This window comes from Hemiscyllium ocellatum, chromosome 43, assembly GCF_020745735.1.
Source record: "Hemiscyllium ocellatum isolate sHemOce1 chromosome 43, sHemOce1.pat.X.cur, whole genome shotgun sequence".
Classification (NCBI taxonomy): domain Eukaryota; kingdom Metazoa; phylum Chordata; class Chondrichthyes; order Orectolobiformes; family Hemiscylliidae; genus Hemiscyllium; species Hemiscyllium ocellatum.
Window position 1 is genome coordinate 5,670,393 of NC_083443.1, and position 24,684 is coordinate 5,695,076.

Genomic DNA, 24,684 nt, shown 5'->3' on the forward strand with positions numbered 1-24,684 from the left:
AGGTTTGTGTCATACCTATTACCAGTTTACTGACAATTTATGTGGTTCGGTGTAGCAGTGATAATCAGTCAATCTTGTTGTTTGTAACGGTAGAACAAATTCTTCCTTCGTGTCCAGCTGACTGGAATCTAGTTCTTTGTTTCTGGTTTGACTTTTCTTTGGGGACAACAATGCCAAGACTGTATCTGTTTCCTCATTGGCATTATTCCTCTACTAGCATTGTTCCAGATTCTTAAAGCATCAGTAGTTGCTGTCAGTCTGTCTGAATACTTGCCAGTCATCTTGGATATACTCGAGGGAGAGCTGGTAAGCTTGGACTTTGAATCTGTCCTATCTTATGCATTGCTCAATGAAGTACTGGCTTCATGGTATTGTTGCTGGACTGTTAATCCAGAGAACCAGGTTATGTTTTGGGGACCCAGGTTCAAATCCCTCCTTGGCAGATGGTGGAATTTGAATTCACTAGATTAATCTGGGCTTAAGAGTCGAATGATCATGTTGATTGATGGGAAAATCACATATCGATCAATAATGTCCTTTAGGGAAGGAGACTGTCATCCTTAGCTAGTCTAGCCACATGTGACTCCAGCACATCAAGGTGGTTGACTCTTAACTGTACTCTGGACAGTTAGGGATGGGCAATAAGTGCTGGCCTAGTCAGCAATGCCCTTATTCTGTGAATGATTTGTTTTTTCAAAAGCTTATGCTTGCTTTTTGAGGAATGGCTGAAAGCTACTCAATGATTTTAAAAGCATTTTCTCAGTTTCTGACCTTCACCTTAATGCTTCCATTTTAAAGATGTTACAGCCATTTAGTGGAGCATGGTGCAAGAATTCACACTGTGAAACATCATAGGTTTCTTGCCTCTAACCCTGCTCACCACATATTGTTAATGGTTATCTCTTTCCAAGTGTTTAAATAATGATTTGCTTTCACCTACCTAGATGGTTTGGTTTAGTTTACTTTGTTATCTTCCAGGAAGAACTGAAGAGTTACTTGGAAAAAGCCTGTGACCTGCTTCCAAATCCAACCTTGACATCTCAATGTAATGAATTGGTCGATGAATACTTGCCAGTCATCTTGGATATTCTCAAGGGAGAGCTGGTAAGCTTAAATTTTGAATCTGTCCTATCTTATGCAGTGCTCAATGAAGTAATGAAAACTTGAAAGATTAAGTAACTTTTTTTGTCTGTTAAGGTTGTTCTCACCCCAAACCTGCTTAGTTAAACTCAGGCGAAATTTCATTACATGAGTAGTTAGAATGTTCAGTTTGCTCCTGCATAGTTTCAGTGAATAGTGTAGATGCAGTAATAAGGAAGCTAGATACAAAAGGAAGAGAATAAAATACTGACCAGATTAGCTGAAACAGAGTGGGATTATGCTGATGTGAAACAGAGCATTTGGGCTGAATGACCTGTTTCTGCACTACATTAGTAGAGTTGGGATCAGCTTGACTCTGATGCTTTCTGTCATCATCTCTGCTATGTCTTTGCTCATTTATGATCCATGGAGCTAAATTTCGGAATCCAGAGAGAGGGCAAGAAAGTGAAGAAAACAGCCCAGTTTTGTGTCTCACTTTATCTCCTCCTTTTGATAGGAAAATCCTGAAGTGGTGTGCAGTGCTCTTCACTTGTGCCAGTCCTTGCAAGCCAGTCTTGCCAAGAAGGATATTTTCTCCAACGAGATACCAGAGGTGTACATGTCTGAATTAACCTCCCCTTTCATTGCCAATGTTCCTCTCCTCCTTTATCCACAGCAGGCCACAGAGTCCAAGGTAAGCAAAATCCTGAATACAGTCATGCTTTTTTTTAACGTAAAGTTGATTCTGTTGTGCAGTGCAGAGCAGATTTTGACTGGTACTGATGTCTGAAGCTGCTTTTACTTCACCTTTCCAAAATAACTAGTATGTACCAAAAGAGAACTGGAGAATTTTTTTCAAGTGATCGTTCAGTGTGAGATCATCAACATGAAGCATTTAACTTTGTCTTAATCTCCACAAATGCCAAATGGCTCATTGTGCTTCCAGTATTTGTGTTTCAGATTCTGAGCCTGCAGTATTTTACCTTCTCTTATTTCTTTGACAGTCTTGTTTTGTTAAGATTTACCCTTGTGCCAATACTTCCTTTCCAATTTCCAGTCCTAATGTAGTTTGTTGATGTTTGTTTCCTTGGAACATCATGTAGCCTTGCTCTTCACTTGTGCCAGTCCTTGCAAGCCTGTCTTGCCAAGAAGGATATTTCTTCTGACCTGTTACTATGCACACTCTAGAAGTCACCAAATGGGTGCTTGCTGGCAGTCTGTCAGATTCTCATCCTGACATTTGTGTGATGATCCTGTTCCTCAGATTCAACATCTCTGAAGCTTCACCTATTACTCTCTTACAAATATACTGCTTAATAAGGATGCTTTGGCTACTTGTCTCTGAGCCAGCTGAGCTATTCAATTCATACTGTTCTCCTGCTCCTTCTCAGTAGCCTTGGAAGTTCTTCATTTTCAATATTTATCTAAGTCACCACTGAAACTTAGTATTGAGGTTGTTTCCAACTCCATTTCAGATTTATTTTGGTTAACTATGCCTGACAGCGAAGGTGTTTTCCGTAGTACTCACCAGAGCATTCTAATATTCAAAGTCTGACAGTGTTTGATTCATTGATGACTTTACTGCCAGTCAGCCATCTCTTGCCATTTCTCCATGAAGATTTTGCAGCAGATGCAGTAAATGATATGTGTGGAAGTGCAGGTGAATTTGTGACGGATATGGAAGGATCCCTTGGGGCCTTCTCTACATTGGGGAGACAGGCCGCCTACTTGCGGAACGTTTCAGAGAACACCTCTTGGACACCCGAAACAACCAACTCAACCGCCCTGTGGCTGAACAATTTAACTCCCCCTCACACTCCTGCAAGGACATGCAGATCCTTGGCCGCCTCCATTGCCAGACCATGGCAACACGACGCCTGGAGGAAGAGCGCCTCATCTTCCGCCTAGGAGCTCTCCAACCACAAGGGATGAATGTAGATTTCTCCAGTTTCCTCATTTCCCCTCCCTACCTTATCTCAGTCCCAACCCTCAGACTCAGCACCACCGCCTTCACCTGCAGTCTTCTTCCTGACCTCTCCGCCCCCCACCCACTCTCTGGCCTATCACCCTCACCTTAACCTCCTACCACCTATCGCATTCCCAGTGCCCCTCCCCCAAGTCCCTCCTCCCTACCTTTTATCTTAGCCTGCTTGGCACACCCTCCTCATTCCTGAAGAAGGACTTATGCCCGACTATTCTCCTGCTCCTTGGATGCTGCCTAACCTGCGGCGCTTTTCCAGCAACACATTTTTCAGCTCAAACTTAACAGAATAACAGATAAAATAACTATTACCAATTAGCTGTTCCAACATAGTTACATCTCATAATCAAACCCTTTGCCAAAAATGCAAATTCAGAAAAACAGATTTTTTTTCCTCACATGCAATCTAGCAGGTGCAGAAGAGAGCCACTAGCTTTTGGCTGTAATCGAGGCACGCAAAAATGATTTCCACTTCAAGTCTACAACAGCAATGCTTGAAACGTAAAACAAAAAAAAACCTTGAAATCTAGCTCTGAGAGCTGGCCAAACTCATCCAGGCTAGTTCTACTTTTTTTTTAAAAAATCCCAAGGTTTCACAAGCTCTGGTGATTTTGATAGACTGCTTTGCACCTCTACCTTACAACCTCTCTCCAAAAAAAAAGTAATGTTTTACAGCCACAGCATCGTTACACCTTTGATTAATTTCTCAATGAATCTCTCCTCATTATACTTGGTTTCTTGCACTTTGAGATTTTAACCTGGTTTGAACATATGCTGCAGTGTTTTTTGTTGATTGTCCTCCATCCTCCTTCAACACTAGCTGAGCCATTCCAGTAGAGTTACAGCACTAACATCTGCCTGATAGTGTGGGAAGTTGCCCAGTATGTCCAGTACATAAAAAGCAGAACAAATCCAGTTCGGCCAATCACCGCCCCATCAGTCAACTCTTGGATCATCAGTAAAGTGATGCAAGATGTCGTCAATAGTGCTATGAAGCAACAATAACCTCAGTGATGTGCATTTTGGGTTCTGGGCCATTTGGCTCCTCACCCTTTTACAGCTTTGGCTCATACGTTGAATTCCAGACATGAGGTGAGAGTGACAGCCCTTGACATCAAGGCTGTATGGAACCAAATGTGGCATCAAGAAGTCCTAGAAAATCTGAAATTGATGGTTATCGGGGACAAACTCTCTGGTGATTGGAGTCATAACTGACACATAGGAAGACGATTGTGGTAGTTGGAAATCATTTATCTTAGTTCTAGGGTAACTCTGCAGAAGGTCCTCTGGGTAACATCAGTTCTCCTGCTCGACACTCTCAACTCTGATGTCCAACATCTGCACTCCTCGCTTTCTCCAATGATCTTTAGCTGTTTTATTGTAAGGTCAGAAGTGGGGATGTTTGCAACTCCTCAGATACTCAAACAGTCCAAGTTCAAATGTAACAAGATCTGAGCAACCTCTACGTGGCATGTAACATTAATGCCACCTAAATGGCTATGGCCATCACCAATAAGAGACAATCTAATCACCACCCCATGACATTCAGAAGTGTCACCATCATTGAATCCCCACTATCCTTGGGGGTAATCATTAACCAGAAAACTCAAAAACAGAATAGCTACAAGAGCAGGTTAGAGCTAGGTATACTGTACTGAGTAACTCACTTCCTGAACCCCCAAAGCTTGTTCACCATTGACAAGGCACAAGCCAGCAGTGTAATGGAATGCTCCTCATTCCAACAACACTCAAGAAGCTTGACAACATCCAGGACAAAGCAGCCTGTTTGAATGGCACTATGTCCACAACTATCCACTCTTTCCTCCACTGATGCTAAGTAGCAGCAGTGTGTACTGTCTGCAAGATTAGCTGCAAACGTTCACCAATAACCCTCAGACTCCACCTTCCAACCCACAGCTGCTTCGATCTGGAAGGACAAGGACAGCGGATACACAGGAATGCCATCCCTTTTGAGTTCCCCTCCAAAGCACTCACCATTCTGATTTGGAAGTATATCACCGTTTCTTCACTGTTGCTGTGTTAAAATCCTGGAATTCCCTCCTTTAAGTGGAATTGTGGGTCAACCAACAGCAGTTCAACCTCAGCGGTTCAAGAAGGCAGCTCACACACCACAAGGGCAACTCGGGATGGGCAATAAATACTGGCCTGCCAGCCGCCAGCATGCCTACATCCCACACAGTGCAGATTTTTACAAAAAAATTGATAAGTGCAAGTTTGGCTTAGAGAATACAGTATATCTTCTAAGTCAGAAAAGGAATAGTTGGAAGTCACACTGTAATTTGAGACTTTTGTATAGACTAACACTTCAGTCTTGTATCAAAGTGGGAGACGTTATTGAAGAATAAAATATCAAATGGAAGCCCCAACTGTCTCTTGAATTAAGTGAAAAGGGTATGAGATTATATAGTCTCTGTATAAGCCAAGTATTCAAGCCCCCCCATGCAGACAATTCCAGAGAGACCAAGTCTCGCTCTCGCTCACTGTGCATTTTCTCTTTAGGCTTAAAAACCCATCATTATGTTCCTGTGGGACTTCATAGTTGTTTCGTGATGTTGCATCCATATTCATATTCATATTAATACTTTTTTTACCCAATCTTATTGAATGTTACAGGATAGCAACAACCACTTAGAACCAGGGTTTTAGTCTGATCCCACTGACCAGCTGTCCCTTTACAGTCTCAACTATCCCATTTCCACTCTCCTATATTCTCCTAATACACATTAATATCCCTCTTTCAGAATATTTTGTCACCTCTGCTTTACTAACATTCTGTTGCAGTGTCCCAAATGCTAATCAACTTGTTGAAGATCTTGAGCACCATACATAGGTTAGGTGCATCAGTTAGGGGAAACGTGGTGTAATAGGCTGGGGGAATGAGTGATACTCTTCAGAGGGTTGGTGTGGACTTGTTGTGCCAAATGGCCTGTTTCCACACTGTAGGGATTCTGATTTCTGGCATACTGGTTTCAGTAATTTTTCTCATCAAGTATAGTTTGAGGAATGCAATCCTTTGTGTATGGTTTTCAGTGCAATGTTCAAATAAGGGGAAGGGAAAAATTCCAGAAAGGTAATGTCATGAAAGCTGATGGTTCTTGAAATTTCTAGGAGCAGTCAGTTTGCTTATTGTGTTTCATGGCAGTCATTTTAAATCCAGCAAACGTCCATTTCAAAAATTGAACAATTATGGTTTTAACAAAAAAAATTAAGGTCTCTCCATGCCAAAAATTATGATTTGAGGAGGGCATAAACAAGTTTAGTAGTCGATCAAAGAAAAACTGGTTTTGAGGAACTGAAGAGGATTTGGGAACAATTACATTAAATATAGAATTAGGTCAATTTGCAGTGGCTTCTATTTTCCTTTCGCATGAAGCAGATTTTCTTTTGTCTTCTATCAACAAAGAACAGATTTTTATCTGTTTTTTTTCAGGCACGTACACTAACAGTCCCTGGAGGAGCCTTGACTCCTCCAGAAATATCTCCATGTCAATTAGGTAACTGTGTGTTTGCTGCAGTTGCTGAGTAGGGAGAGGGAGCTTATGAAATTCTTCTGCATTCCTCCAGTGCAGTCACATTCTTCCTGTACTGTGGTGATCAGAAATGCACACAATACTCCAGCTGTGGCCGAACCAAAGTTTTGTACTACTCCAACATGATCGAAATAGAATGGGGCCTTTGTACAAAAAGTGACTGGGCTCCATTAAGGCAAACAAGTGTCCTCATTTGCATGTGCGCGCACACTTGTGTGTTCAGTGATTGCAGTGTTTCATGTATTAAATTAAAAACAACCATACAACTTGATGCAAGTTAAATAATTTTTGAAAACTGTCAGATCATTTCCATTCATGCTAGCTTAAACTTGTTTCTTATGCACGTCATTTTTATCCATGGTTAGGAATGAGTTCCTTCTCTTTATCTCTTTCAGTCAGATACAGTATTTATTTGTTACCACGCGTTTAGAGAATTCCTTATAGATGGTAGTTATCTTTTGTGGTGTAAATATTTCACTTAATTATCAGTCATAAATACTGATCTATTTGAACAGAGGTCCATCCAAACACAAACACTAATAACACTTTATTTGTTAACAATCGATCCATGATCGATTGTTCTGCAAAGCTGTATTCTTTGAGAATGCAAAGGTTCCCCGGACCCCACTTTTTAAAAAAAAATTCCCCCCTTTCTCCATTCTGCTATTTATTGGGGAATGTTCTTGAATGTGTGACCTTGAAATTCTTCTTCTTCTGTTTCTCTTCTGCCACTATGGATACCTCGCCAAATCCATTTTCGAATACTTATCGTAAGAGTCCTCTGTTACCAGTGTTGCTCCTACCATGGATCTGTCTGCTTCACAGTTTATATACATGATGCCATTCTTTATTAATTTAATTTCTACCCTTACATTTTGTGCCTTTTTTATTCCCTTTCCCCTTTGGTGTCTATCTCAAATGCTGCATTAGATCAGTCCAGGGATTGATTAGCTTTTTGGTATGTACCACACCTGGGTAGCTGAAATTAATGTTTTGTAACATTTTAGAACATCATAAAGGAATACGTGAAGCATTGTAAAATAATTTGTTGATTTTAATCTCTTGTGGCACACAATTCACCTCTGGGCATTGAAATAATTGGAGATCATCAGTTCCAATAGGTTATACAAGCCTTTCATTCCCCCTGAGGTAGGTTTTGTTGTTTCAAGATTTCTCATTCTGATCCATTTCTTTCAGAGCAATGATGCGGTGTGTCTGGACTGTACCCAGTTCATAACTGACCTTCAGACTTCTGTCAAAGAAAATGCCCTTGTCTTGGATAAGCTCATTTTTCAGTTAAAGCAGCAGTGTAATCTTGGACCTGGATTAACAGAACTGGTAAGTCATATAGAACATATCATCATGATGGGACATCCATGTGGAACTCATTCAGACACTATCCACAAAAAGCCATCACCCTAAAAACTGTGTACTAATGAAATCAAGTTGAATTATTGCAGGTAAGTTACTATCACAACCACTCCACCTCAAATGACTCAAGGAATCACTTTAAGGTGTTGATGTACATAAATACAACTCTGAAATAAAACTGTTCAGTATTTAATTACTGAATTCATAATGTTCATTACGGTAGTATTCATGGGACGAGATTAGGTTAGGATATCTGGTCAGCATGGATGAGTTGGACCGAAGGGTCTGTTTCTATGCTGTATATCTCTGACTCTATGAAATGTTCTCCAACGTTCTCCTGAACTCTTGCCGTTTGAGCGCAGTTACTCAACATCAATTTGCAAAGAACTTTTTTTTTTAGTTTTTCTGCTCCCCATTGGATAAGTATTCTTTTGTAGAAATGTTTAAAACTGACTTCTGGCATTTGCTGACCCCACTCCACCTTCCTATTTGTTGACCCCCTCTCTCCTTCCCATGTTCTGACATTTATGGTTTTTCCTCCCTGTCAGCTGATCTCTCCACCTACAACCTCTAGCCACTTTGCTTTCGCTCACTCGCTGTCAATCATTTGCCAACTTTGCTGACCCTCTTCCTTCTCCCATTGCAGTCCCCTGTCACTTCACACTTGCCTCTCCATCCCACATCCTTGGCACTGCTACTCCATCTTGTTTGCCCTCTCCCTTCCTGCTCCCTTGTCTCATCTTTGCCAGGTAGTATCTCCCCTACCCAGGTCTCAAACAGACTTGCTCTTCTCATTTCCCTGCCCAGCCACCACCTCGTCCTCAAGCCTTGCTAATTTATGTCACTCACGTCCGTACTCCAGTCACAGGCTCACTCTGAACTTGTCAGCCAAAAAACATGAGAGACCCAACTCATCACTATTTCAATCTATTCTATAATTGACATGACTCACTCTGTCAAACATTGTCAAGGGTGGAAACATCCACTTCTCGTGTGTATTTTGAGCACTGGTGATACCCTGATTGGCACAATGGGAGCAGCAAAGTCATATGAGATGGTACGGTCAAAGGGCTGATCGTGAACATGGATTGGGGAGTTTATATAGGGGAAGAGATTATGAGAGAATTAATGGATTTGGGTATTGATTTATAGCGAATGAACAGTGGTTTGGTGTAAAGGTTGAAGGAGGAAAATGCTGAAGGTGGAGTCAAGAGAAGGTAGTAGAGAGCAAGGATTTTAAGTGAAAGGCAAGTGTGAGATTGAAAGTGAAACATTGAAAGGTGTGATAAATGCCAGAGGAACCGGTCGAAACCAGGCTTTGATTTAGTGCTGAAACCGATGTCAGCCCCACACCTTTCTCTGAAGCAAATGACAAATGTTATGACCAGGTTGGGAAACGGTTTATCAGCTCTGAATTTGGTTTTCATCATGGCCATGACAATGCAATTATCCACACTGAGTTAATGAATGGTAAGAGCCTTATTAAAAGACAATCTGGATGGAGAAAGTCAGTGAGAACTGATCACCTGTCACAGTCAGCACAGGGAGCATTGAGTGGAACGGAGAGGAGATTGGAAAGTCTCATTCCAGCAGACACACGTATCACTAGTGGACATGTTGCAACAATGTCAGTGTGTCTACCCTTTTTTCACTTTCTTTCTGTCTCATGTTTATAATGTGTGTTCTGCCACTCTCGTCTACATGAGGATTTGTTTCCCCAGGTGAGTAGAGGATCTGTGCTCTCCTCATCACTAGTAACTCCAACCTAACGTTTTTTTTGTGAAGGCAATGGCTTGATCAGGAAATGTTTCAAGGTCATCAAATGAAAATGATAATCTCACTGCCCAGGAGATATTCCCACAAACCTATCAAAACTGTATATCTTTCATCTGCAGATATCCAAATTTTCAAAGATAATCTGTCCTGTTTTGCGACCAGTTTAAATAATACAGTAACCTGTCTCATTACCTAGTGATGGCCATATTCATTTACAAGTGGTATACAGTAATGTCCAAATACATATTAATAAGCATTTATTTGTGTTTCAGTGTGAGAAGTACATTGTTCAGCAAGCACCACGAGTGGCTGAGATATTAATGCAGACGGTGAGTATTAGAATGATCTTCGTGTAAAAATAAGATGATGATTTGAAAATATTACAGTTTGTAACCTAACTGCCAAATCTTCCAGCCATTCTCCATTTGGGGATGTAGCTGGGGACATAATCTATAAGTTGCCCTGACATCCTAGTCTTCAACCTTCCTCCTCATCAAAGCAGTACAAACTTGAGTATCATCAAATCTTTCTGTTTAGGGGTGAGAAATATTAACAATTTTGTGAAATTCAAACTTTCAAATTGTAGATTTCGCCCTGTTATTTTCTTAACTTTCATGTCTTCAGAAATGTGTTTGACTTATCTTGTGTTATAAATGGGTTTTCTAAACTGTACATTAGAAGTGGCAGCAGAGTTTGAGCTGCTGGGTGAGGAGGGAGGGCTCGAATGTTCTACGATCATATGATGGGGAGCACAAGGCAGGCCTCAGACTGTAGATTGGGGGAAAGTCAGGGGACTTATGAAAGAAGGCAGTTTGCAAGCACCATAGGCTTTGGATGGAATGAATCTTCCAAATGAAATTTTATTTCCAAACCAGGAAATCAAGTGATGACTTACTTAGAGGAGAGCTTGCGGGGGATGATATTCCTATTGATTTGCATCCTACGTCCTTCTAAATCGTAGTATTCGTGGATTTGAAAGGTGCTGCAAATGGTGAAGACGAGTCATATTATACTCCAAGTATTCACCTCAACCAGGGCTGTCCAGATTTTTTTATTGTTTGTAGGAATAAACTGCCTTATGATAAAACTGTATTGCTGTGAGATAGTAGCAATAAGGGAGTTCCGCCAATTCTGCTGCCATTTCTTTCCAGAACTGAAAGATGTTCTGTCAAAGAGCTTAATGATAAACACTGGCCTGCTTTCAGATATCCTTAGCAAATATGTTGATGGTGTCAGAGCAACTTGTGAGAGTTCAGAATCTACACATCAGTAATATATTCAATGGAAAATTGTTCTTTTGGCTTTGGACCTGTTTGCAACCTGCAAGATAAGAAATCACTTCCTATTATCCATTCCATTAAGAATTGAATCTTCACAGTGTACAGTTCCACTCTTCCCCTAGGATGGGGGATTTCAAGACTGGGGCCATATTTTTCAGGTGAGCAGAGAGAGATTTAAAAATGACGAGGCAAATTTTTTAGAGGATGGTTGGCGTGTGGAATGAACTTCCTGAGGCAATGGTGGATGCGGGTACAGTTACAGCATTTGAAAAACATTTGGATAGATTTGCGAATAGGAAAGGTTTGGAGGGATGTGGGCCAGGAGCAGGCAGGTAGACCCGTTTGGCATGTATTGGTTGGATTGAATGGTCTGTTTGCGTGATGGCTGACACTATGATTGTATGTGTGACCTTACATCAAATCAAGAAAGTTTTGAAGTCTGTCAGCTGAAATTGAATTAATTGTTTTGCTTGGAAAATTACCCACCACGCTTGCTGTAGTGCAGTTCTTCACCTGGCAAGGATATGTTTAATCTGAGAATATAGGTGAAGTTTCTTGCCATAATACTTCCCTTTGTCCATTGCCAGCTGTGTGTCCATTCTCGCAGAAATCTCTGAAATGATAATCAGACAGAATAATAATAATAATCTAGTCACAGATGCCAGTTATGGCTGTCATATTAGTCTCCTGTCTGTGAGCAGGCAACTCATTGGAAACCAAGAGCTAATAATACTAACTGAGAACTGAGTCCAAGGTCACAACCCACAATATCTGCCTGTGTTGCAACCCATAATATCCACTGGGATTTGAGGGTTAGTTCATAGCCCCTAAAGCACAGCTCGTTAATGCTGTTGAGAACTAAGCAAGATAAACCAGAAAGACAGATTTTTGTGGCCTCTACAAATGTAACTTGTTGCCAAAAAGGGGCTGTTACCTGAAGTCAATTTTTAGCCAAATGTAGCCAGTTTTTTAAATGATGTGACATCACAATGTTCATCCATGGCCTTGCTCTGCTCTGCTCTGCTCTGCTCATCCCCTGCTTAATTGCAACGTGTCCTATTCCATAGTCAATGTAAAAGATGCTTCAGAATCTTGGAGGTCAGACATTTATCTAGAAAGAGAAACTGAGTTGACATTTCAAGTGTAGACTGACTCTGGAGCAGAAGAAGTTCTTGCACTGCACTCAATTTCCACTTTTTGATTTAATTTGTCACTGATGAATTTAACAATTGCTTTGTGCAGGGATTAAAACCATGCCTTGATTGCTTGAGACTGCATCGCAACTAAGATGCTGCAATTGCCTGTACTTTTTAAATAGTGCTTTGTATTCCTCCTCCTGTTTTGACAAGAGATATAACTTAGATTTCTTTTCATTAAGAATGCAAAAGAAATCTGCACAACAAATGGATTCTGCCAAAGACCAGCCACTGTTCCAATGCAGCTCCTCCAGAAAGCCATTGTTAAACCTATCCAGGTATGGAAAGGCGCTATTCATATTTTCATGGGTGAGGAAATGTCTGGATTTAGAAAGTAGGTGACCAGTTTAGATAGAGGATCCGAATCGGCGCAGGCTTGGAGAGTGGAAGGGCCTGTTCTTTGTTTTCTTTGTTCTTTTGTTTTGTATAACTTCTTTCAAAGCTGGCGTTCAGGCCTAATGTCTATAACATTATGCAGTGACAAAGAAAGTAAATGGTTATAGCAGTTTCAGGCACCACAGCAAGAGAAATGTTGAGGTCTTGGGGAAGGTAAAGAGGGGATTTACATCGAGTTTACAGAACAGAAATTGGCCTGAGTTGGTCCTTAAGTACCACATCAACATCCTCCGTTCTACTTCATCTCTTTTGAATCTGTTAATGACGATCTTATATTTTTGACAACTATTTTATAGCTCTTCTGAAAATGAAAAATCTTCTCTCTGTTGACCCAATCCAGCCCCTCCATATTTTACTACCTCAGCTTTCTTCTTATGAAGAAAATCCTAGCCTGTTATTTTCTGATATTTAAAATGCCTCATTTCTGATAATAACCTTTGACGGTATTTGGCAGTATGATACCTGGAATGAGGGATTCCAGTTACCTGAAGAAATTGGGATTGCTCTGAGAGCAGAGAAGGTCAAAGAGCATTTATTTAAACTGTTGAGAATTATCGTGTTTTGATAAAATTGGTCAAAAATCACCTGACTCCAGGTTATAGTCCAACAGATTTATTTAAACACACTAACTTTTGGAGTGCTGCTCCATCAGATGCTAGTGAGAGTAGAACACCTTAGGCACAGAATTTTATAAGGAAAACTTTAACGAGTCAGACAACTCTTGGAACAAAGTTGGAGTTAGTTAGTACTCTGCAATTAATTATCAGACTATATACTCCCTACTTCTCAAATCCCCAACCAGTGGGAAATCATAGAATCCCTGCAGTGTGATAGCAGCCATTTGGCCCATTGAGTCCACACTGACCAGCCGAAAAGCACCCATCCTTGTAACCCTGCACTTTCCGTGGATATCCCATCTAGTCAGCACATCCCAACAATTTCAACTTAGCGTGGCCAATCCATCTAGCCTGCGCACCTTTTGGATTGTGGGAGGAAACCGGAGCACCTGGAGGAAACCCATGTAAACACAGGGAGAACGTACAAACTCCACACACAGCCACCGGAATCTGGAATTGAACCTGTATCCCTGATGTTGTGAGGCAACTGTGCTAAATACTGAACCTTAGTGAGAAACATTAGATATGTTTTGCATTGTAAGTCACAGACAGTATGTTATTTGAATTGCAAAATTGTCGAGTAAAAAGCCAAATAATTTTTCCCAAGTATCAAAAGTAGCAGGGAAACTAAGGTCTCTGGTCTTTAATCTCCTCTTCCTGTCTTCTGTACCACTCTCAGGCCTTGAGGTCTTGATATTTGTGCCTGGAAGTCTGCTATATCAGCAGTATTTCATTTTAGTTCTTTAAAAACTGACAAACTGAATATAAATAAAATGAATTAAATAATTAATCTTAATCAGGCTAACTAAATCTCTATTTTTTCATGTAGTTTCTTACCCCATGTTAAGATTTTATTCATCTTTTTCCCAAAAAAAATGATGTAGGGTTAACCTGTGTCATACCCAATATTTTTCTCTTACAAAATAAAGTTGAAGACTAGTTAGCAAAGTGAGATCACGTAGGATTCAGGAAGAGCTTGCCAATTGGATGCAAAATTTGCTTCATGGTAGGAGACAGGGTGGTGGAGGAGGAGGGATGTTTTTCAGACTGGAGGCCTGTAACCAATGGTGATGTCCTGCAAGGATCAGTGCTGGGTACACTTTGTCATTTACATGAATGATTTGGACACAAGTACAGGAGATATGGTTAGTAAGTTTGTGGATGACTCTAAAATTCTTGGTACAGTGAACATTGAAGAAGGATGTCTAAAATTACAAATTGACTCCATCAATTGAGTTAATGGGCTGACGAGTAGCCGATGGAGTTTAATTTAGCTAATTGTGAGAATTGCACTTTAGTAGAACACAGAAGGGTAGAATAAAAAAGCACAGTATTAGTTAAATAGAAAATGACCATGGAATTCCGAAGTGCAAAGGGATTTTGGAGCTCCAATATGTGATTTACGTTACAAAATGTTAGCGTACAGCTGAAGTATTTAATCAAACAGGCTAATAGGATGTATCCAGAAATATTAACTTGGTAGATGAATTGTTAGGCAGAATTATCCAGAAAGATGGGAATGTAGAATTGAGTGGCAGAACAAGTTTAAGGGGTCAAATGGTCCACCTCTTTTACTTGAGAGCTGAGTTTTGCTGGATTCTTTGATACAGGTTTCATTGGTGTGTTGCTCAGCCACGTTAGTCTGAAATGGAGATTCCATCATATGCAGGTTTCCATTTGATCAGCTAAATAATCGTAATTATTGGCAACTGATGTCTTTGGAGTTAGTTGTGCTGTACACCATCTCATCTTCCTGTTCTTGACATAGACTCCACTTATCCTTTGGAGACCCCATTGATTACACGCTGTAGGAACCTTTGTGACTGCTTCGTATATCTCTGATAAGACCATTATGCAGTCTAAGCTTTGTTGCTACACTGATTTTTGTCTTCTAGCCATTTCTGTTCAGGTCACAAAATAATATTTCTGGCAATCTGTATTTCCTGCCATATCTTCTGAAAGCACCTGAGCCATATACTGACTCTTCTAGGAGTTGGAATTGTCATCATCACTGTTTACTGTTCACTTTGGAAAAGGAAAGGTTTACGATGCTTCCATTCAGTTTTCAGTTGATTGACTCATTAGACCCTGAGGTCAATCTTAGGGCCAACTTTACAATCTCCAAAGTGATCAAAGGTGCGGTAACTTTCCCAAATTAAAAGAACCTGACGTTTTGACAGAAACTCTCTAGTTGCGTTCTTATTTTTTGATCGGGTTATTTTATCTGTTCCAAAAAAGTTCACTGAAAGCTGTGTTAAGCATTTTGGTTAGTTAAGCAGGACTAGGAGCTATGTTGAACTAGTTATGTTCTTTAAAATAGATCTGACATCTGAGCTGTGTTCAACTCACCATGTCTCTTAGGGAAATGTTTGGAACCAACCATGGTCTGGTTTGATTAATAGCAGGGAGAAAAATCATTTTGGTTTAGACATTACTGCACTTTTCCAGTATAAATTGTACAATTACATCATTGACCTTGATCATTACCTCATGTTAAGTGTTTTCTGTCTTTAGAAAAACACAGTGTCGACGGCAACATCTCAAGGGTGTATTATCTGTGAGTTTGCCTTGCGTGAGATTGAAAATTTTCTGCTGAAGAACAGGACTGAGGTGAGCCTCCCAGTAAGGGTCAGAAAACAGTTGTGCAGCTGTTTCCAACTTGAGGCAAAGAGCTAATCAAGAGATCTGAACTTAAGTAGCTCCTTTCACATCCTTTACAGCCAATTAAGTACTTTGATGTCTGTATAGTCACCTGATGTACGAAAAATAATACTTACGTATAAGTAGCATTATTATAATGACCAGGTAATCTGATATTGCAGTGTTGATTAAAGGATTGATATTGGTCAGGCCTGCAGTATGGGAATATCATGTAATAGGCTTGAAAGGTGAAAGGGATTGTTTTTGGTGAAATTTTATTCATATGCATCTCATCTACAGGAGGCAGTTGTTAACATCGTGGAGAAAGTATGTTCCCTTCTGCCAGCCACTGTCCAAGATGAATGCAATGACTTTGTCGAACAATATGGGAAAGCTGTGGTAACTCTTCTTGCACAGGAATTGAAACCTTCTATTGTTTGTACCCTCATTGGTGTCTGCAGTAATACACAGCATGTGGCAATTGGTGCGTAGAATTTTTCTTTCCATTGTAGTTATAGTGCTGGGCTGTTAATGGGCTGAGATGTGAATGACCTTGACATCATTGAAATATTGTTATGGTTGGGGGCTTCTCAGTTAGGCAGACACTCTATCCATTAGTGGGCATAGTGGCTCAGTGGTTAGCACTGCTGCATCACAGCACCAGGGTCCCAGGTTCAATTCCAGTCTCAGACGACTGTCTGTGTGGAGTTTGCACATTCTCCCAGTGTCTGTGTGGGTTTCCTCCGGGTGCTCCGGTTTCCTCCCACAGTCCAAAGATGTGTGGGTCAGGTGAATTGGCCATGCTAAATTGCCCGTAGTGTTAGGTGCATTAGTCAGAGGGAAATGGATCTGAGTGGGTTACTCTTCGGAGGATTGGTGTGGACTGGTTGGCCTGAAGGGCCTGTTTCCACACTGTAGAGAATCTAATCATTGCAGATGTCAAATTAAAAGGTAGGTTGCCTCTGCTGGTTTGTTTAATATCAACTATCTTTTGTGATGCATGAATGTTTGTAAGCTTTTGTTGTTAATATCAAAATTTTTCAAATTACAGCTTGTAACAATCTACTTTCCTGTGTATTACATAATGAATGTGAAGCCTTGAGGCGGTTCAGTGGTCAGAGTGCAAGTATTTTTAAGACTTAAGCTAAACAGTTCAGAATTATTGGAGAATGCATGTTTAAATCATGTTGAGGAGAACCAACTGTCAGAGAATATGGACCAAAATTAAGCCTACAGTGGAAGGATGTGCTTGTGTCTCGTGGTTAACAGCGTCTTTATATTTTCATCATTCTCGTCGGTCCTAGTACCTGGGACATTGTTTTGGATAATTGTCTGGAATGTTTGATTGAAGCCATCGGTGTTCACTACTTTAAGGATGTGACGGAAGAATTTTATTTATGCAACTCTACTTACTTTTGTATACAGTAGCCAGTGAATCATGGTTTGGTATGTGTTCTGATGCATAACTTTTTTTAATTTCAGAGGACATTAAACCAAAGCAGCTGAAAACAGGTCCTTTGTGTGAAATCTGTAAGACTGTGATAACATACCTGGATAATATACTGGAAAAGAATTGCACAGAGCAGGAGATTGAGGATGCTCTGGACAAAGTCTGTAACTTGCTGCCAGCTACAATGGTCGATGAGGTAAAAGACCAGCAGCTTTCCCAGCTTTGCATTGAGAGAGAACCAGTAGTATAACTCTAGCTTGTAGCCTGGCCAGTGCAAGTATGGTGAGCAAATGAAAGCCTCCTGCACCAGCATTATTTTAGGGGCTTTCGTATGAACTTTAGCATCTTTCTCTCCAGGTCTGTGCTGTGGTTGCAGTGTGAAGACTATACTGTTGAGGCGTACAATTCTATCATTTTGTTGAATGTGTTCACCCTGTTACCGCATAAAATTTCCTGCATTACTTAACTGCTGAAACAAGTCCTTTGTGTTTCAGTGTATCAACCTGATAGCTGAATATGGATCGGTTCTACTGCATGTTCTGTTGGAAAGTTTGGACCCAGATTTTGTTTGCACAGTGAGTATTATTTAGTTTTATTGTAAATTGCTCACTGTAAACTGCAATTCTGGAGGGCTTTTTACATACTAATGCGATGTGGATATTTTTGGCTCAGCAGTCCAACCATTGAAAAGTGGGGATGTTCTCTCATGACTGCACTGTGTCCACTGTCACTTAGAACTGAAGCAGTCTGAATCTGGACCCTGAGCAAAATCTAAATAATTTGGGGCTCTACTCACTGGAGCTTGGAAGAATGAGAGGTGATGTCATTGAAACGTATAGAATTCTTATGGGCATAAGAGTAAATGCTGAGAAGATATTTCCCTTCTTGGGAGAATCTAGGACTAGAAGACACCGTCTTAAAGTGGTCCCCACCTTATTCTGAGACTGAGCTTAATAGGAAATTCTTCTGAGAGTTGTGTGTCTTTGGAGCTCCTTGCCGTAGAGAGGTGTGAGGAGAATCCTTATGTGCATTTAAGGCTGAGGTGGGTAGATTCTTGATCAGGTGGGGAATCGAGCATTGCAGGGCAAACACAAAAGAGTGGATATGAGGGTGTTGGATTAGCTGTGATTGTGCTGAATGGCGGAACAGGCTCAAGGTGCTGATCGGCTTACTTTTGTTCTTGTTTCTTATGGTCTTACATTCAAATGCAACAAAACCTAGACAGTATCCAGGCTTGGGCTGGTAAGTGACAAGTAACAATCACTCCATACAAATATCAGGCAATGACTATCCCTGATATCAGACAATCTAAACACCATCCAATGGTGTTGTCATCACTGAATCTCCCAATATATACATCCAGGGGGTTACCATTGACCAGAAACTCAACTGGGTTCACTGTATAAAAACGGTGACGACAAGTCACAGAGATGAGCAATACTACAGCGTGTAATTCACCTCTTGATTCACCAAAGCATGTTCTTCATCTGCAATGCAGAAGTCAGGTGTGATAGAATACTTCCCATTTGTTTGGATGGACGCAGTTCCAACAATTCTCAAGAAGCTTGCCACCATTCAGGACAAAGCAGGTCTTTGATTGGTACCACATTTCAGCATCAAGTTCAGTTGGTCAATGAATGGCTCAAGTTTGGTAAGGGCAAATGATTTACGAGATTGCAACTAAGTCAATCTTAGTGTGTGAAACTGCACAAATACCCATGTATATATTGGCCAGCATCCTGTTGGATTCTGTGAGATATGTCGTCAATATACACATTGGGATTCCTACAATCTCTCACCCTATAAAAATGGCCTTCAAAGCAACCTTGAAATAAGGCCTGAGCCATTTGTTACAGTATGAACTCGAATAGAGTGCACCAAGTTTACTACTTACTATATATTGTGCACACTCATGTAAGGCAGTGCTGAAATGTGGCCCATCTACCTCCTCACCTGGAGGCAACAGCTGCTTTACATTGCTGCTATGCCATATAATGAGTGTTGTGCTACCTGTCACGTAATTTAATAACGTGGAATATAAGTTCCAGTGCTGGCATGATGTGATGTATAAATGGGTTAGCACTGCTACCTTACAGCACTAGGGATCCGGGTTCAATTCATTGTGAAGCTTGCATTTTCTGCCTATATCTGCATGGGTTTCCTCCCACAATCCAAAGATGTGCAGGATAGGTGTATTGGTCAAGCTAAATTGTCTGTCGTGTTCGGATGTGTTGGTTAGGTGCATTAGTCAGGGTAAATGTAGAGTAGGGGAGTGAGTCTAGATGGGTTACTGTTCGGAGGGTCATTGTGGACTTGTTGAGCCAAAGGGCCTGTATCTACACTGTAGGGATTCTTTTTCCTCCTCACTATGTCCCAAGGATTGACAGATCATATCCACCAGTATATACCTTTTAGCTATTTGCAGTAAACCAGTACTAACTGTATCCAATCAGTCCAAACAGTATCCAACATTAGGTGTGCTCCTGCAATTGTCAACATTTGCTGGATAATCCAGAATGTCAAACAGTTACACAGGCAACCAATTTAGGATTGTCAGTTGTGCTTGAAATATGGCATACCAGTGACATGCATTAATATACAGAGCCCTGTTCTTTGCAGAAAGAATGAACATGTACATGCTGTGTGCTAGTTTCAACTCAACAAAATAGATGGCAACCTTTTGCTGGTTCATTTCTCAGGTAAATGCCCTGACCAATCAGTTTATGACTTAAATGGGGCTATTAACTATCAGTCCTCAGTGATTGGTGCATTGTCCAGGGTAATGCTTCCACCGATTAGAGAGCACTTACCAATCAATCAGTATTCTCCACACTTGCAATATAAAATTTAGTTTTCCCCTTGAATTGGTATTCTTGTGAATTGTCCTGATGAATGCAAGATGAAATGCTTTAACAAAATGTAATTTTTATAAGCAGTAATACATTTCTGCACTATTAGAGAACTTATTTTTGTTTCTTTCACTAGGTATGGGCATAATTGGCTAAGTTACCATTTATTGTTCATCCTTGATTGTCCTGGTGAAGGTGGTCTCACAGTGCCTTCTTGAGCTACCTTGGAATATAGATATGCAGTGCTGTTAGGAAGGGGCTTCTGGATTTTCACCCGGGGAAACACAGTAGTTGTAATATATTTCCATTTGTAGATATGGGTGACTTGGATGGAAGCCTTCAAATGGTGGTTTCCCCTTAAATCTCTTGCCCTTGTCCTTCCAGATGATGCAGATTTGGGTTTGCAAAGTATTGCTGAAGGATATTTGGTAAACTTTTCAAATTCAAGCCTTTGTGATATGAACACTATCTGAGATATTCAGAATTATTCAAGCTACTGTTCTTGGCATATCTTTAAGATGCACTCTCAAAGCAGTGTAGTCCCACTTGTGCACACTTGAGATTTCTCTTAAACACCATCGACTCTCTGTCTGAAAGTTGTCTTGTTTCACTGTCTCCTCGAGCACTTCAACAGTTTTTTTTTAAAACCTTAGTTTCAAGGTGAATAATTGCAAGTTATGCCAACATGTCTCCAGATCCTTTCTCCCCTTCTCTGCATGGAATCCTGCCCTTTGTCGGTATTGACAATAACTTTTGATTTGACCCCTCTATAACTTCAGATGTGCCTCCTAAGACCTGGGCCTTTATTCAGAGTGGCTTAATTTCTGAGCTCATCTTCACCGCCAGTTCTGCAGTCACCCATCTCCAATGATCTCCTTTCAACTGGACTTTCCCTGTGCCTCTTTATTCTCTCCAGATATTGTCATTAAGAACTGCTGATGTGACACAGACCATTTCAGTTTTTTGCTCATGGTGCTCACTTGAAGCTGTTACCCCCTGAACTTGCTACATTCTAAACTCCCAGCTCTGACCCGAATGTCATCATCAAAATCAATGACCGAGACGGTGGTCATTTGGCATAATTACTCCTAACCATAAGAGGCTGACTGTCAACACTCCCAACAGTTCTTCATACCTCTCAGGAGCATAGTCCCATGACTGGCATCAAGCAATTGTGTCCAGAATTGTTGGTGGCCTCATATCCTTTATAAATTGTCTCTCCAATGTTCCCCCGCCCCCCAATCCGAATCCCGTGAAAAGGTTGCCCCTTAGGTCTCTCTTTTTTATGCCTTTCCCCTCTCATTGTAAACCTATACCCTTTAGTTCTGGACCCCCCCCCCCTCCCAAACTCAGGGAAAAGATTTTGCTTATTTATCCTATCCATGCCTCTCATTACTTTATAAACCTCTGTAACATAACCGCTCAGCCTCTGATGCTCCAGGGAAAACAGCCCTAGCCTATTCAACCTATCCCTATAGCTCAAATTCTCCAACCCTGGCAGCATTCTTGTAAATCTGTTCTGAACCCTTTCAAGTTTCATGACACCTCTTCCAATAGGAAAGCGACCAGAATTGCATGCAATATTCCAAAAGTGGCCGAACTGAAGTCCTGTACAGATGCAACATGACCTCCCAACTCCTGTACTCAATACTCTGACCAATAAAAGAAAGTATACCAAACACTACCTTCACTATCCTGTTCTACCTGTGACTCCACTTTCAATGAGTCCCTCATTTTCCCCATCGCTAGTCATGGGAATCCAGCCTGAAAAACACCCTTCCACTTTACCCTCTGTCTTCTATGGGCAAGCCAATTCTGAATCCTCGCTGCCAAGTCACTGTAGATCACATGCATCTTAATCTTCTGGGTGAGCCTACCATGAGAGACCTTGTTGAAAGCCTTACTAAAATCAGTGTAAACAGCATCCACTGCTGTATTCTCATCAATCATCTTCGTCAATTCCTCACAGGATTCAATCAAGTTAGTAACACGTGACCTGTCCTGCACAAAGCCATGTTGACTGTCCCTAATTAGGCATGCTTTTTCAAGTGTTTCCCAATGTCTGCGTGGGTTTCCTCCTACAGTTCAGAGATGTGCAGGTTAAACAGATTGGTCGTAGTCCCCAAGGATGTGCATACTAGATGAATTAGTCTTTGGGAAATGGAGGGTTGCAGGGATAAGGTAGGAGGGTGAGCCTAGGTGGGATTGCTGTTCAGAGAGTTGCAGTGGGCTTGATGGGCCGCATGGGCTACTTTCACACACTCACTCTTGGGATTCTATGATTCCCTATGATAAATGTTAAGCCAACTGGCCTGTCGTTTCCTGTTTTGTGTATCCCTCCCTTTTTGGATAAACAAGTTAACATTCCTTATCTTCCGTTCCAGTGGGGCCTTCACCAAATTCGAAAGAGATCTGGGGAAATCTAAACATCAATAATTAGGACCTGGGCATTTACAACTCCAATGGATTACTTAGTGGCTTTCCCCTGGTGATTGAAAGGAGGATGGAACTCATTAAAAAAGAAAATTACAATTTTCTGATTTATTGTTGGTTCTGGGATGTTTGTATTCTCTAGTGGCAGGTACTAAGGGTGTTTAAGGATTGTTAGGTAAGCAGATGATTATGCAAGGAATAGAGGGGTATAGACCAAGGGCAGACAGAAGAGATGAGTTAATTTGGCATGTTCGGTGTAACATTGTGGGCCAAAAGAGCTCATTCCTTTGCTGTACAGTTCAATGTTCTATCATGAAGACTGAAGCAAGATGTTAAGTTCAGTTCGTCTGGCATTTGTTATTTTCAATTTTCTAATTCTCCATTCATACTGCAAAATAAAACTGACATGATTAAAGTGTCTTTTTAAAATATTTATAAGAACATTTTCTATCAATTTGGATTATTTTGGTGAGCCTTCTCTGTGCTTGATTTTTTTCCCCCTTTTTTGGTTATTCTTTACTATTTTCCTGCCCCATGAGTGATTTAAAAGAAAATGTTGATGCTGTCTTTAACCTTTTGAGTTAGTGACAGATGGTCTGTTGATCTTCTGTTCTGATTAAAGTTTGTGTATCTGGAACATAACTCTAGTTTCTTTCTCCAGGCATAGTATTTGACCTGCTGAGTATTTCCAGCATTTTCTGTTCAAAAGTTAAACAGTAGTTTACTGTGAGCGGCACCATGGGAAACCAGTTGTTTAAGAGGACTGTGCCTACCTAATGGGAAAGGAGAATGCTACTTCTCACCCTATTGTATTTGAAGTTTTAATGGCTGGAAATGTAGTCAACAAGATTGGGAATATCAAGCAGGAACTCTCAAATGGACAGCTGACCATTACTGTGGTACACCTTTTAGGAATTGCTGGGATCATGTATTTCCATTTGTTTGTACCTGATAAATTTGCATTTCCACCAACAGAAAGCTGGGCTTTGTGGAGCTGCAAAACAACATCTCCTGGGAGCTGATAAATGTGTTTGGGGTCCATCGTACTGGTGTAAGAACATGGAGACTGCAACTCAGTGCAACGTACGTAACTAACATATTAGCAGAGCAAAATTGCTGCAGTGTTTGAGAACAGCATGCCAAGAGGTCCAACTGTGTGTATTAAGCCAGGTGATGTTGTCATCCCAGATTACCTCAACATTCCTGGGTGACAGAAGGAAACATTGCATTTTTTTTAAAATTAAGAACTGTAGATGTTGGAAATCTGAGACACCAACAGAAAATGCCAAGCCTCTGTGGAGAAAGAGTTAATGTGTCAATTCCAATTAGCTTGCTTGAGACTAAAGAGGTGGCTGAGGAAGGACAGTATTTATGCTTATGACTAGTGGTCAGGGGCTCAGAAATGTCTATCTTCCAAGGGCAGTCCTTGGAAATGCCCAATTTTATCTCTGTTCCCCCACCCTCCCCACTTCTAAACTCTTCCTGCTGCCAAACCCTCCCCATCCTGCCCCAAATAAACCTGGCCACCATAGTTGATAGGCTTTCAGCTGTGTTCAACCCACTTCCTGCACATCTCCTTTCACCCTTCTCCACAACATCAGTAGGGTCCCCAGTCCTCATTTTCCACCCCACCAGTCTCTGTATCCAAAGGATCGTTAGCCACCATTTTCACCACCTTCAGTAGATGCCACCATAGGGGCACATTCCTTTCCCCTCCTCTCCCCTCCCTTGTCAGCATTCTGCTGGGATTGTTCTCCCAGCCTACCCTAGTCTCTTCTAACACCACTCCCCACACCCCCATAGCACCTTCCCATGCAATTGCAGGTGCAGTACTTGACCGTTTATTCTACTTTATTAGCTGCCAACACACAAGCAGGGTGACTGCTTTGCAGAATACCTGCCTTCTGTCTGTAAAAATAGCACTGTTTTCCAGTTGCCTGCTGCTTCACTACACAGTCGTGTTCCTATACCAATGTTTGTATCTCATGTGGAAGCATGGTAGATAGGAGCAGAAGTAGGCCATTCAACCCCTCAAGCCTTCTCCATCATTCATTATGCTCATAG

The 24,684-nt window shown here is 41.0% G+C and overlaps 1 protein-coding gene across 1 annotated transcript in view; it reads left to right on the forward strand.

Moving 5' to 3' along the window:
• The window catches only part of psap (prosaposin), a 51,917-nt gene that overhangs the window by 18,008 nt on the left and 9,225 nt on the right, over positions 1–24,684 (forward strand). Inside the window, exons 4-13 of the mRNA XM_060854170.1 lie at positions 979–1,104; positions 1,598–1,774; positions 7,810–7,950; positions 10,032–10,088; positions 12,418–12,513; positions 15,763–15,858; positions 16,189–16,372; positions 17,371–17,534; positions 17,833–17,913; positions 23,596–23,703. Of these exons, the coding sequence (XP_060710153.1) occupies positions 979–1,104; positions 1,598–1,774; positions 7,810–7,950; positions 10,032–10,088; positions 12,418–12,513; positions 15,763–15,858; positions 16,189–16,372; positions 17,371–17,534; positions 17,833–17,913; positions 23,596–23,703 (1,230 nt within the window). The remainder of the gene's footprint in view (positions 1–978; positions 1,105–1,597; positions 1,775–7,809; positions 7,951–10,031; positions 10,089–12,417; positions 12,514–15,762; positions 15,859–16,188; positions 16,373–17,370; positions 17,535–17,832; positions 17,914–23,595; positions 23,704–24,684) is intronic.